The 14,537-nt window shown below is 35.6% G+C and overlaps 1 protein-coding gene across 1 annotated transcript in view; it reads right to left on the bottom strand.

The window, feature by feature from the left end:
* Positions 1-597: 597 nt before the first annotated feature.
* Positions 598-14,537, bottom strand: part of LOC100548900 (otogelin-like) — a 36,866-nt gene continuing 22,926 nt past the window's right edge. Inside the window, exons 18-24 of the mRNA XM_010711107.2 lie at positions 13,447-13,522; positions 12,336-12,514; positions 11,046-11,150; positions 10,524-10,643; positions 9,705-9,750; positions 4,955-5,034; positions 598-3,697 (exon numbers count right to left, since the gene is read on the bottom strand). Of these exons, the coding sequence (XP_010709409.1) occupies positions 3,497-3,697; positions 4,955-5,034; positions 9,705-9,750; positions 10,524-10,643; positions 11,046-11,150; positions 12,336-12,514; positions 13,447-13,522 (807 nt within the window). The 3' untranslated portion in view covers positions 598-3,496. The remainder of the gene's footprint in view (positions 3,698-4,954; positions 5,035-9,704; positions 9,751-10,523; positions 10,644-11,045; positions 11,151-12,335; positions 12,515-13,446; positions 13,523-14,537) is intronic.

Genomic DNA, 14,537 nt, shown 5'->3' with positions numbered 1-14,537 from the left:
TTTGTTGCCAGTTTCTAAGGAGGATGTTTCAAAATCTAGATTTGGTTTTGTTTGTTCAGGAGAAACAACTTCACAGTGCACCCTGTCACACCTGCCAGAAGCCTGATAAGCCATTTATTTATGCAATCTGATTAATCTGACTCCTGAAGTCCGCTTCTGCAGGCTGCCTTAAAGACAACTACAAGAAAACCAGAAGGCATTAGCAGCTGGCAACTTTACCTTCCTATTGCAATTACCATAGGTGCAGATTTGCAGAAACTAGGTAAACCTCTCTCCCACCACCATCCAGCAGATTTAAGAACCTGGTAGGCTACACCAGCAAGCTACTAAAATTCAGTACAGCTTTAAAAGCAAATAGATTGCTACACCAACAGCATTTGTACTTATTTCCCTATTGCTTTCACCACTGAATTCAGCTTTCCTAACAAAAAAGGTCATGTTTTCAATACCTATCCACAGGGGCAGGCCTGAGGAAAGCCCCACAGGCCACATTCCTCTCCTCAGTTTTAAAACCCAGGAGTCCCCCCCATCCTCAATCCTAAAAATAAAGATCAACTTAGGAAAACAAAACTCACCACAACCTTATAGACCACTCACCATGCTCCTTTTGCTTCACCCCCATAGCACCTACTTATCTCCAGCCTTTCTGTGGGGACACAAAGAGGATCCAGCTGTAGCTCATCAGCCTCAGCTCCCTCACCTGCCTCGGACTGCACCTTAACCCCTTCCAGGCTGTGACCACCAGTGCCCATCTTTCAGAAATGTAGTGAGTCCACAAGAGCAACACAAACATGTTCTCCTGCTTTATGCTGGTTAAACTTTCCTTCCTTCCCCATGGCAGCATGTTATGCTCTAGCCTTCAACTCCACTCCTGTCCTAGCTGAAGTGGCCCTCCAAAATAACCCAGTATCTTCAGAAGTAGCACCCAAATTCTGGTTTGTTTGTTAACTTCTGAGGTACTGTGCCCCTCACTGGAGAACTACTTAGTACCAACATATGGCTCCCAGAAGCAAGGCAGCCAGAAGTGGCAGGTGTGGTTAGCCTGGAAAGCAGGGCACCTTTTGCATTGAGAGCCCAGGAGATGCAGGTGGAACTTCTCACACCCTTCCTGACACAGCTAAGCAGTTGCACACAGCTGAGGCAGCCCAGTCCTCAGGGTGCTGGGGCCCTCCTGCACTACTAAAAAACAGGAGTTAACACCATTATGGTAGAATGCATTTATCTTCAAGAGCACAGCTTCAATGCTGCCTACCTTGGCTACTTAATCTACATAACCAAAAGGCAATATAGTGAGGGTCAGATAAACTCCTTGCTCAGTTAGGGTTGCCTTTACTGAAGTACAAATAAAGTCAAATCTTTTTCCAGCTGAGTTGCTTTGTGCAAACACCAAGTAAGGTAAATACACGTGAAGGGTTTGGATTGCTTTGAACTAACCACAGACAGACAGGCTAAGCATCTGTGAAGGAATTTAACGCTAATCAAGGGGTAAAGGGGCTTCCTTTGTCATGCCATAAGCAGTATGGATCTTCCTCCTGTTTCTCTCAGCATAAGCCTAATGTTTACAAATCCAGATGTAGGGACTTAACACAATGTTAATTATTTCATTCCTGAAGTGGAAACAAATCAGTGTTTGGTTATGGTTTCTGGACACCACGCTCTACTTCCTACTTTTGCTGATACAAGCCAGTATTTACTTGCTCTTAAAAGCAGCAGAGAAATGTCTGCCTCTCAAATGCCTTTCAAAGTAACTGCCTTGTGCTGGAAGCAACAAGCACTTTACCGTTAGCTTGAGCAGTAAGAGAAGGGCCCATGGAAGCATGTTGGTTAGACTAATTCCTGTTTTGTTCAGTCTCTTATTTTGGTGGTTGGCACTTTGCACTGAGAAATGCCTTGCTTGAGAGCAAAAGAAGCAGCTTTCTTTTAATTCCTACCCTCTAAGATGACATCTGCCAGTTGGTATAAAGAGTGGCTGAAGTTCATCTTCGCAATTTTGAATTATAGGCAACTGAAGACTTGGCCCAGCATCCCATAAACAGCATTTTCCTTCTCCTCAGTTTGTAGTTTTCTGAAGCATATGCACTGCTGAAAAACAAATCAGTAAACATCGCATGTTGAATCACATAGTAAGGTACTTCAACAACAGCAAAATTAATTGTAACAAAATAAGACTCCTTGTTGTTTATTAGATATTGTAAGAATGAAATGTACAGTATAAAAATTAATATCAAAACTGTTCACAGCTGGTTTTGACAACCCATTTTTCTTTGGATTAACTACACAAGCAGCTTTCTAACAAGTTATGCTGAGATCCATTTTTATATTTTCTAATTTTAAGCATATCACTGTGCTATCTACTGCTTGATCTACAAAACTAAAACAACTAAATTTTTGCAGCATCTTGGTGGCATTAGTCAGGAATTAGTCAGGAACAGGTCAATAACATTAGCTTAGAGGAAAAAAAAAAAAAGAGTAGTTTGTTACAACAAAATGTTAATTGTTCAAATTCATCAACAGAATTGCTTTTGAAATTCCAAGTCTTATAATTGTACATTTTCAATATCAAACACTTGACATATATTGATGACAAAGTATTTCTACTTACATTTTTCTTTTAGACAGACTAATAATCCTACTTTTTAATTTCCTAATGAATTTTCACATCTTTAATATTGGTGTAAAACACAGTACATTCTGTTAAAGAAATATTGTAAATGTTTTATAAGATGCCTATTTTCATTTAAAGTATTAGCTATGTAAATGAATGTAAAATTGTTTTTATTTGTTCAATCTCTGTATTTTCAGTTTATGTCATATTGTTTAGATAAAAGAAAACGTTACTACTGATGACTAACCTAAAACAGTCTGTCTGTGCTATACATTGCATGTTGGCCATACTACTTTTTACTACAATATAAAATGCACTACAAAATATTGAAATTATTACCAGGGAATATTACATACTGTTATTAATAGCAAGAATTTTTCCCTGATTAAAAAATAATATCTGTATCTTCATTTCCCATTCATACTCTAATTTTCATTAGGAAGATTATTTGAACTGAAAAATTCTCATATTGTCCAAACATTTTTTCTTAGTAGATACTGAATGTATTTGCAGCATTGCAATGCATTCAAAATAGTAGACTGCTGCTAGATACACCCATGTATCAATGACTTAATACAGGAATGGGTGCCTCAGAACACTGGGTCAGCCTCAGAGAACAAAATAGGTGGTGTTCTTTCCCTTGAGGTGTTTCAAATATAAATCACCTTTTAAGTTGGCACATATTACAAGAACTCTTAAAATAATGCCTGTGAAGTGAAGACAAATCCAAACACAAATGATGCAAACCCATTCTTTAGAAATAGAGGAAAGTCCAAAAATATTTTTGTTCCTTTATCTTTTAACATTAAGCTGGTAAATTTTTTACAGACATTCAAATTATCTTATGCTAGCAGCAGCTGGACTGTTTACTTTCCTTGTATTTATTTATTCTTAAGACCACTGGCAAGAACAGTCTGTAGGCTCTTGGATTGAATAGCTGACCCAGGTTGAATTACTAGTGCAATACAATTGCACAGTTCGTCTCTGTAGTCCAAGCTCCCTGCAGCATTTGCAGAATCTTGCATATGTGTTGATGTTGTAGTTATATATACTTGCGGACGGGCACTTTCCATCACATGAAACAATGTTCACCTGGTAAAAATTGTAAAGAATATCAACAAAATTAAGCAATTAGGAAATAATGTTCCTAAACAAAAAAGTCCAAAGAAATTAGGCACCCCAAACCAACTGCAAAGCAATGAAAAAGAAGGAATTTATTTTATCCTCTTATGGAATTCCACTGCACTTGAATAATAAATAAACACTAAAGCGTGTTGCCTAGATATGTCTCAACTTTCATCTCATTGAGCTTAATGATAACTTTCCTGTTGATTTCAGTAACAGCAGGTTTTGGCTATTAATACACACAAAGAAACAACTTCAGTTTTAAATTTAAAAGTATTCATAGCAACCGTGGCTTGAACATGGCACTGAATGTTCCCAACAACTTCCTACAGTATTAATTTCAGCAGTATACTCATGTGGTGTTAATATGCTGGCAGCAGTAAGCAGGAATATAACGAAAAAGCCAACAATTGTCACTATGTTACAACCATAGGACACCCTGTGACAGAAAAAGACACCAAAACTCGTAATTTTTTCAAGTTCAGTAAGCAGGTTTTGCATTGCTGTTTGATGCATTTCTTAACACTGAGACGAAATTTTCTGGCTGTACAACAGTTCAGTCTGCAAAATGTACTCAGTGTCACTTTGGAGGTTACAGCTGTTATGCAATACTCTTCTATTACAGCTTTTTCAGGTGCTCTTACACATCTCACACAAGACGTCTGCACTCTTGTTACTGCTCTCATTGCCTTACTGCCCAGCAAGAGGTTGGTGTCTTCCAACCATAAATCATTCAGTAGACATACGGATAGCGCCTCGTTCTTCCTATATATATCACAATATGCTCATGCTGCTGTCTAAAGATGAACTTCAGGAGCCAAGATTCCTTTCTTTGTTGGCATTTAAGATGGCATTGAAACACTTTCCCAGGACAGATGGAAAATTAAACACATCTGCAGTAGTTTCAACTGCAGTGTATCACTGGCAAGTGTCTGTTATATTAAAGTTAACTGCATTGTACCCTACTAATTGCATTGTGGGTAAAATGAGAGCTAGGATTTGCACTAAATTAACTTCAGCCTAGAAGTGTTCAAAAGCAGGAGAGACATCCTCATTTTTCTTCGTAATTGGGAAGATAATTGCTGATAAAGTAAGGAAACACAAAGTTCCATCTCTGTGATACAGAGAGATGCAGACAGTAGCACCGTGAGATTTTTGTTTTCTTTCACGCTATTTTTCTTACTATCATCATATTAAAATAATTTTTAATATTTATTTACTTACTGGTGTATTACTCCTGCAGTCATTCTTGCGGATAGTCATCCTAACAGTCACCTTTTTACAGAATTTTCCATCTTCCTTACCTGCAAAATGGGCATTGATTGAAAAAATATGAGCTCAAACTTCTTAACATTTCAGAGATAAGAACATTCCTGAATGCGTTATGGTGTCAACAGGCAAAGAATATACCCAGTACATCTCTACAAAAGCTCTTGCAACATTAGCTATACTTTGCATTGAAGTCACTGCTTTTAAAACATTCTCGTTCACTCATTAAAATACATCTCCTTGTATCTCCAGTATCTCCAGTATCTCTGAAAGTTTTATTCTTCATTCAGAAGCCTTTTACAGAGTAAGTCTATGCTGTCTTTCACAAAATTTTGTAAAGCTGATCAATTACTCATGTGAGATGGCTTTTTCAAGATGCATAAACTGCATTTTCTATTAAATAAATCAAATCTTAATAGTAATAACCAAATTCCAGCGATATTAATAAGTTTTAAAATGAACATAAAACCAGGATCTGCAAGTAATCAGGGCTCAGCAGAGGGAGCGGGCGGGGGGGATTCTGTATATCTTTTTAAATAAGAAAAAGAACATAGATGAATAAATTAAATATTTTATTTACATTTTCATTTGCAGTCTGTTCACATTTTATCTCACAAAAGTGTTTACAAAGTATGTGATGAAATAAAAAAAGATATAAAGAAATTAAGAAATGAAATAAAAGCAGTTAAACTTGACTTAAGGAGAGAATCCTGGGCATTTTGAAGAAAAGCAACAAAGTTCAGTCTAGAATTCAGTTGTCTGAAATCAGAAAGCACAGTATTTTCTCAAGGTGATCCTCTCTATATTGAAGAAATCACATCACATTGAAGATCTGCAAGAAAAACAAATAGTTCATTCCACTATAAAAGCTTCCACAGTTTAACATATTTTACACAGCATGATGCACTCCCACATCTCTCTACTTAGAAAACTGCATTTTCTCTCAGCCAAGCAAACCAAAGGTGTTAGCTCCAGAAAAGCAAGGACAATTAAAGACTCGTTGGTCTTACCAATGTCTAATACTAAAGTGTGACAGAGTTTTATTGCATCTTTATGCCCAACATCCAGTTTCCTACTCTAATCACTGTCAAATCAGGTTAAACTGCTTCCAAAAGAGAAATATTTTTTTGTGAATTTTTGGGAGTGTATTTTTCTTTTTTTTCTCCACTTTTCAAACAACATAAGAACTTGAGGACTCGCTACGACTCTAGGCATAGCATAAGTTTCTAGAATCTGAAAGAAAGGACAGCAATGAACTTTCCTGTTAGGAAATTAACATCTACAATCAGAAATAGCTGCTAGTGCTTAACTATTTGAATTATATTTCCTTAGGTAAAAAAGAAATTGAGAAAAGAAGAAAAAATACTTTTGAATATAAAAAACTCACCATTGTTTTATGTTTCTCAGTCTTTTTCATGTACTTTCTTCTCTTACATTACACACGGTGTGTAGGATGCAGAAATCAGTGCAGCTGTGGCTATGACTTCATCTGGGCTACAGCAGAACTGCATCACATTTCACATAAATATATAAAGTATTTCCATGTATGTATTTTAATGTCCAGTGGCTTTTAATGAGCTCTAAATATGGTATACTTTTCTCTGTAGAGCCTTTCAAAACATGTGAAAATTTTCTTAAATGGGCTGTGTTAATGAATTTCTTTTTCATGTTCTTTATGGTCAAAACTCCTTCCTTCTTTTCGAGTTGATTCAACAGCTTTGTCATTTAAAGTGATGTCAACATAAAGGAGTAATATAGACTTCAATGTAGTATTCCTAGAGTCAGGACCGTAGTTTAATGAAACATGTGTCGCTCAGCAATGAACAAAATTACAGTCAACATTGTTTTTCTTACAGAAATACGGAGAGATGTTTTCACAAAATAAATGCCAAGCTAACTGCATTCATACCACGTTACAACTCCAGAAGTTATCTATTAAACACAACAAATAAGATCTCCAATTTTCATGGAGTAAGCACAGGCTTGCTATTTTCAGTAAACTGCCCCTACTACGGCAGAGAAAGAAATGAAATACTTCTACTGAATATGCCACTGTAGGCAAAGCTATATGAAACAGCATATGCAAAAAAGTTATTTATTAAACTAACTTTAACAAGCAAAGCCATTAGTGTCTATGTTCTACAGCACTGTACACGTAATGGAATTAGCGTACGTTTTTCAAAGACAATAATTTACACATGCAGCAAGCTAAAGACTACGCGAGTGCTTACTACCAACAGTATATTGTTGGCTAACAACAATGCACTGCCCACGCAGTGCAAAGTGAAAAACAAAACCAAAACACAATGGGAGCCATTCTGAACCATAAGCAGCTCTACTACACTGCAGCTTTTGGTATAACTGGATAACATAAGGCCTGATGCTCCTATCAGGGAGTACATTGTTGGAAATCAACAATGATGCTGTTTGGGTTGATTCTACTAATTTCAGGAAAATGTACCTTTATTACAGCTAGCATAGGCTGTAGGAGTGACTGGGCTAACAGGGAATGGGAGGAACATTGACACGGAAGAACCTGGTAAGAATATTACACGTTGAACAGCTTATATGTTATAAAGGATTCCCTATCAATATGAAACAGTTTGAAGCTATTAGATTTCAACACAGTTGAGAAAGGAATTCAACATTACAAAGTCTGTATATTACTTGCAACACATAATGTCAAAACCAGGAACAATTCAAACATACTGCTAAGAATGCTGCATTACATCGTGGATCTATTACTTTTATTTGTTTAACTGATTCAAACCCAGATATCTTAAAAAAAAGTTATTTCTGATCTATGTCAGTATAACTAAGACTATCTGGTATCCCAGATTTAAGTTGTTCTCTGGGACTGCAAGAAAGAAATAGTATATATATTTTTTTCTAGCCATGTTGGTAAAAAAAACTCTTTGGATTTTTGTGGAACTCTTGAGGCTTACACAGAGGACTTCATTTTTTAAAATGAAAGCAAACATCACAACGATTTCTAATCATAAAGTATTTCAAAAGAAAATGGCATGCTGATAACCCTTCTCATAAAATGTCTCACACAATAACAATTGACTGATAGCTCTCATGCCAGATTTGTTCTGAGTCAGACTTAACTACATGATTCACTGGCCATGCTATCTATAAACAGCTGTGAAATCAACAACATGAATATACTTGTAAATGCAAATCTCCAAAGTCAATGGCTATTTTTAAGTGGTTAATTTTCTATTAACCACTAATTTTCTATTCTGCCCCACATTAAAAAGTTTATTTTGTCTTAATTATTTAAGAGTGTGGTTATGATCCCTCTTAAATATATTAGTAGTATCTTCTGCCTTGCTGAAAATCAGAATCAGCTTAATAGATTTTTAGCTGCGTTAATAAGTATTTTGTTCAGAAATTGGCTTGTCTGGCTAGTAAGGCATTGAACAGTAATGTCAGATAATCTCAAAAACTGATCTCAAAGAGCCAATCGAGAGTCAGCTAAAGAACTTGGAACAAGTGCTTAAAGCACAGGTCCATTACAATGAAAGATGAATCTTTCATCTTCATGATCTACATCATGAAGATGTAGTACTATTGCCTTCCAGTGATTGGGAGCAGAAAAAAAAAGCACATCTATAATTTCAAGAAGCTCTGTACCACAGCATGTAATACGTAATAAATGAAATTGAAAAAGTGTGTCCTGACTCACAACATATATCTCATTGCAGTAACTCTGAATATGATGTCATATCTGGTAGTCACGATCAAGTCCTATCCCAACCAGTAGGAAATACTTATACATTTCTCCAACTCTCTCCCACAGTTTATCTCCTATCCTTAGCTCTTAGGTCAATGTTCTACCCACTTACGCAAATAGAGTGAGAATTTTGTAGTTTTTAAAAAGATAATATAATACAGTCCAGTAAAACAAATATCCTTTTACACTGCTTTTAAGGTTGTAACTTCAAGTATTAGAACTTAAATTCTACAGGTCAGGTGTTTGGCTCATGCAGTGAATGAGCCCCAGTTACGTATATTTACGTACCAGGATATGAAGAAAAAGGGTACTTAGGCCATGATTTGTAGTTGAGAATTATCAAATTTAGAAAGCTTTCTGTAAAGAATTATTTTACTTTTTCCAGAACCCCTTTACTAGCTCTCATAGACATCAAAACAGATCTTGGTATCAGGTAAGGGTGTTTTTTTTTCTAAGTTATTTTAAAAGACATTGCTTGAAAGCTTTTGAAATGTGTCTATTAACAGAATCCAGGACTATATTACAACTAGTTAGGTATTTACAGAGTTAACTTACAAACAGCATAGATCAATTCTTTTTTTTTTAGCCAGATATAAAGATGTGAGTGTAGCTGAAGCATTTTTTAAGGCACATTCCAAAATACAGTAGCATTAGATGCAGTAATTATTATTTTTAAGAGTTTTACATGAGAAGAAGAAAGTACTCAAGATAGCAAATTTAGAGACTTGGCCAGCCATAGTCTGTGTCACTGGAGTAAATCCTTCAGTGCTAAACCACTTTTTTCTGGTTTAACTGCACTAGCTTCATTAGTATTCACATAAATGAGGTTGGGAAGAGCACATCTTTTGAGATCAGAATCAAGCTTCCAGGCAGTAAAGAATCAAACATATTTCTAAAGTAACAACAGATCAGACAGTCTCGTGAGTCTCAATGAGTGGAAATTTGTGAGTTTCATTAATCACTTACATGTTTTGCAACATCCTTCCAAGAATGGTACAACATAGCCTCCAACCTGATCAAGAAACATGACAGGGAAAAAAAAGTCAATTTTTTTGAACATTTGTTCACATATATCTGCATGTCCTCACTATTAGGAAAATCTTTATTAGGAAAGCTCTACAAATTTACCATTATATCTTTATAACCTTACGTGGGCAAAAGACTCTCTCTGAAGAACCAATCCATTGTTATCAGTAAGAAAGAACTATAAACATCTACTTATTCTAGGACTACTCCCTGCTTGTGTACCATGTAAATGTGTTTGAAATGGAGTTGTTCCCTGCATACGTTTGCTGGCACTTAGTCTAAAATAATTTCGCAAAGTAAAAGAATTGTTGCTTCCCCTGCAAATCTAGCCCAAAAAGCCTTATGTCTGAATGTTGAAAATTTTAATGATATTTTGACAATCTTTCCTTTTCTTCAACGCTTACCACTGTGATAAAGCAAATTGCTACACATGAAGTCAGTTATAAAGTTATTTAACCCAGAAAATCATCCAAGTTCAGACAGCTGCATGAAAAACTAGTTTGATGTTACAAACCTCCAGGAGAAGAGAAAATATCTTCTGAGAATGTGGCATCTCCAGCTGTGTAAATGGGGAGTCTGGTGGCATGCTATACATGTATAGTTAGAGTTTTTCATCTTCAAATATCTGGACAAAACTGCAGCATTGCAAGAACTTACAAATGTCTCCCGTCTTGAGGTCAGAGAATCTTTTGTCAATGTTAATCTTTTCATGAAATCATGAATCATAGGTGGAATGTAAGCAACGTATTAAGCACTGACCTTTACACATTCGGTTTCATTAAAGGGTGGGCAGCCAACTGAAGATGCAACCAGAACCGATCCAATTGCTGTATTTAAGCATTCATATCTCATGCAGTTTGAAATCCAAGTAGTACCAGGCTGTTAAAAATGGTAAGACAGAATCTATACTCAGCAACTCAGCAAAAACAGTACTAAAAATATTTATTATACAACTCCACTGAATCCAACCTTGTCTGAAACAAAAGTAATAGAGCAAAATATGATTTAGATGTACCTTAAAGTTCTGTTAAAGTCTATTAAATCATGTAAGCAGGTTCTAAAATAGTCAAGCTATTATTCTCCAATGTATCAAAATCCCTTAATCCTTGTAGACAGCTATATGATTGACACTCCAAAAAATAATGTTGAGTAAATGCAAAATTATTCCTAGCATTTAGCCAAAAGTACCTCTTCTTTGCACAATTTATTTGGGAACGCATGTATAGCATTATCTGACTTTTTTCTTTACTTCTGAATACTTTGAGGGATTTATAAACTTACCTTAAAATTGGAAACTGTGCCGTTGTTGAAAGTGTGGAGACATGATATGTTCTTACAGCTACCACAGCAAGTTGTTAAATCCTTTGGAGGTTGATAGACTTGATTCTGCCAAAATAAACAGATTATCCCTTGTATGAAACCACTGTGCAACTTGACATTTTATTAAAATAATGGGCAGATTTTTTAGGGGTATTTTATTTTAGGGACAGTTTTTAAATAACTTTCAAAAGCACACAGCTTGTGTTTGTATGCTCTGTATGTTCAGGAACCTTTTATAAAATATAAAATACCACCAATATTAACAAAAATGAGGAGAAGCTCCAGCTCAGAGAATTAACTGGTTTTCTATAATTTTTAAATGTTAGTCTGACAACTTACATTAACAGCCATTGAAGTTTTAACTTTTACACATTAGACAACAAACAAAAACATAATTTAAAAAGTAATCCATATAATATTCCCATGGTTATGTATCATAGGTTTGTAAAAAAAAAAAAAACCCACCAAGATATCATTTCCAAATTAAATGTAGCTTTCATCACATTTAAAATTCTTCTGATTATTCTCTTCCCAGTTCTTACTGACCTAATGGCTGCTATGTCGGGCAATTTGTGCCTGTACAACATAGCTAAAGCTAAAGATGCACAGTGGCAGTATGCTGTTAGTCCCTTAGTCGATTGCTACTCTATATGGGACCTTGCTGAGCATTGGGTCTCTGCAGTAGCTCGTTCAAATGCATGAGATGGTAACAGAACTTGTCACCTTCTTTATTCTCAGTGAGAATAAATCTGTCCAAACCTTCAAGCCATCTCTCCATTGGGCTAGTGCTCAACTCTCCCTAAATACAATTGCAGTTTTAAGAAAATTAAGATCAAATAAGGTCCTCTTGTCTTTCTAAAGGGGAGCAATAGTACGGTTATTAATGACTTAATTGTATCCGTTCTGTGCCTCAGCCAGGCACCTGTATTTTATCCATTTATGGTATTTATTACCCATCAAATGGGTAATTTATGGAGAGAGTAAATCACATAATAAAACACTTTATGAATTTATGACATTCAACATACAGAAACAAAGACAGCATCAACAGATTATCTATATTCTGGGAAAACAGAGAAAGGAGAGAGATTTCAATAAACTTCTATCCAAGATAGGTAGTAAATCATTGAGGGGAGGAGGGTCTCATAGTTACTTTTTCCATCTTGTTCTCATGACTATAATCTACTCAAGAAAAAATAGTAATTAAGAACACCAGTCACAATATACATGTCTAAAATCTGAATTTCTTACAGCTTTGCACTTGACAGCACAGGCTACTGAAGAAGTGTTTATTCTGTAGTATTTAGTGGAAGGATCAATCACATTTGTACAGTAAGAAATATGGCAAATGCCATCTAGACTGTGTTCCACAATTGTCTGTCCAGGCAGCAGCACACCTCTCTCATTACTCAGGCAAACTTTGTCTCTCACTACAAGAAAAAACACACACGGAAAAAAATAAAAACCACCAGCAAACTCAGTACAATTATCTTGATATCAAAACATTAAATTAAAAAGCTTCAAAGAGTATAATAGGCATGGAAAAAGCTACTCTACCTCTTCAAGAATTATGGGAGAGATTTTCAAATCTAAACTGCTAATAATAATAGCCTAATGTTTCACTACAGTTGCCAAATTACTTCAAACATAACTCCTCATGAATTTAACATTTTCTCAGCAGCACCACAAAATTAACAGTGGAGACTTCAACTGGCTTTAATTCTACTTTATGGTAAGAAGAATTGTGCCTGATAAATGTCTATTTCTCCCCATTGATTATGGAGGCAATAGAGCACAATTAGCTCAGAAGTATCTTTGTTGCAGAAATCTATGCAAAGACAATCTCAACTGTCATCCAGCTGCGTGCCCCACAGAATTAGTTTTCTCTGGCACTACTGGGCATGCTCCCAGATGAGCTCTGCATGGCACTGAAAACTATCTCCTTGTTCACATACAACACGTAAGCGTATCTAACCAGTTCCTGAGTAACCTCATAATGGGCTAATGGGGCTACTCCTAGACATCAAGTATGGATTTTAGTTTCTTGCTGGAGTTCTCCATCCAGCTCATTAATGCACAGACTGCTCAGTGAACACCACCCAACATTTCCCAAATTCTGCCTACTATTTCTGTGCACAGACTTTGCTACAGGAACTAACAGAATCCAAGGACAGGCTATAATCAACCAAGTATTTAGTGAGTGATCCTGTTCTCTTGCCCTTTCCTGCTATTTGTGAATTATGTCAGTCAATTCTTTCCTCCTATGTACCACGTTCAAAGCTCAAACATCCAATTTATAACTACTAATTTTATTTTACACTTGAAAGGGTATTTCTTTGAATTAGATTATTTCTGGACTTACCACATTTGTATTTAACACAGTTACATATATTTTCTGAACTGTTCTGAAACTGTTCATCTATCTGAAGTTTCTGTCCCTATGGATATAAAAGCAGAAAAAAGAGAAGTGGAATGACAGTTTGCTCATCTTATCTTTTTACTTTAGACACCTTTCCTCTGGGATTCAAGTAGCAGTATCTCTTGACACCCAGTAACTACTTTGGAATTCACTTTGCTCTTCCATAGTGATATTTAATTTAGTAATGAAAAGCAAATACTGTATTTGTTATTTTTATTTTACATCTGAAAAATAGGAGCCGTTATCAGTGCCAGTACAGGAAACATTAAAGACAAAAAAAAATCCAGTAGCTTGCCTTTATACAGAACTCTCCAAGCAATATGGAGTTTATTTTTGCATGGATTAACTTAACAGATACAAGTAGTATTATGCTTGTCCGGCTGTACTTTTTTACTGGTTTACATAGATGAAAATCAAGACTTTCCTAATACCTTGTAATACCTTGTGCTTAAGTTTCTTCATCTATAAGATGAAGTACTAACAACAACATCATTTGCAAAGCCTTTTGAAGTTTACTAACTAGAAATCCTCAATAAAATCTACGTACAGTATCCAGAGAGTTTCAAATTAGATTTTTTATTAATTATTCCCTTTGCAGCATTGTTTTCTGGATAAAACATCTGATATTGACTGAGAACCTAACCCAATAGTGCTAATAAGCACTTTTGTAATGGAAAACAAGTCACGGTGGAATACAACTTAAAAAACACTGGTGAGTCAATTATTTGAGTACGTGCTACAGATAAGCGTGTACTGACTTGACTATCTGTCACAATGACAAATAAGATTAACAAAACATGATGCACTGTACGACAACTGAAGAACAAAATTATGTCTTCAAAAGCATGAAAGTAGTTCCATTGCATAGATACTCAGGGGCCATAGGCAATAAAAAATCTGAAGAAAAATCAGTGTCAAATAGTCATTTTATTCTGCAGGATATTTAAACCTGACTTCTTAAAAAGTGATCTAGCTTCTAGTAAAACAATTTTGATAAAAGAGAATGACACAGCATTCCACATTTAACTTTTAAT

The sequence above is a fragment of the Meleagris gallopavo genome, chromosome 5 (assembly GCF_000146605.3).
Source record: "Meleagris gallopavo isolate NT-WF06-2002-E0010 breed Aviagen turkey brand Nicholas breeding stock chromosome 5, Turkey_5.1, whole genome shotgun sequence".
NCBI classification, from domain to species: domain Eukaryota; kingdom Metazoa; phylum Chordata; class Aves; order Galliformes; family Phasianidae; genus Meleagris; species Meleagris gallopavo.
This window is presented reverse-complemented; position numbering and strand designations above follow the sequence as displayed.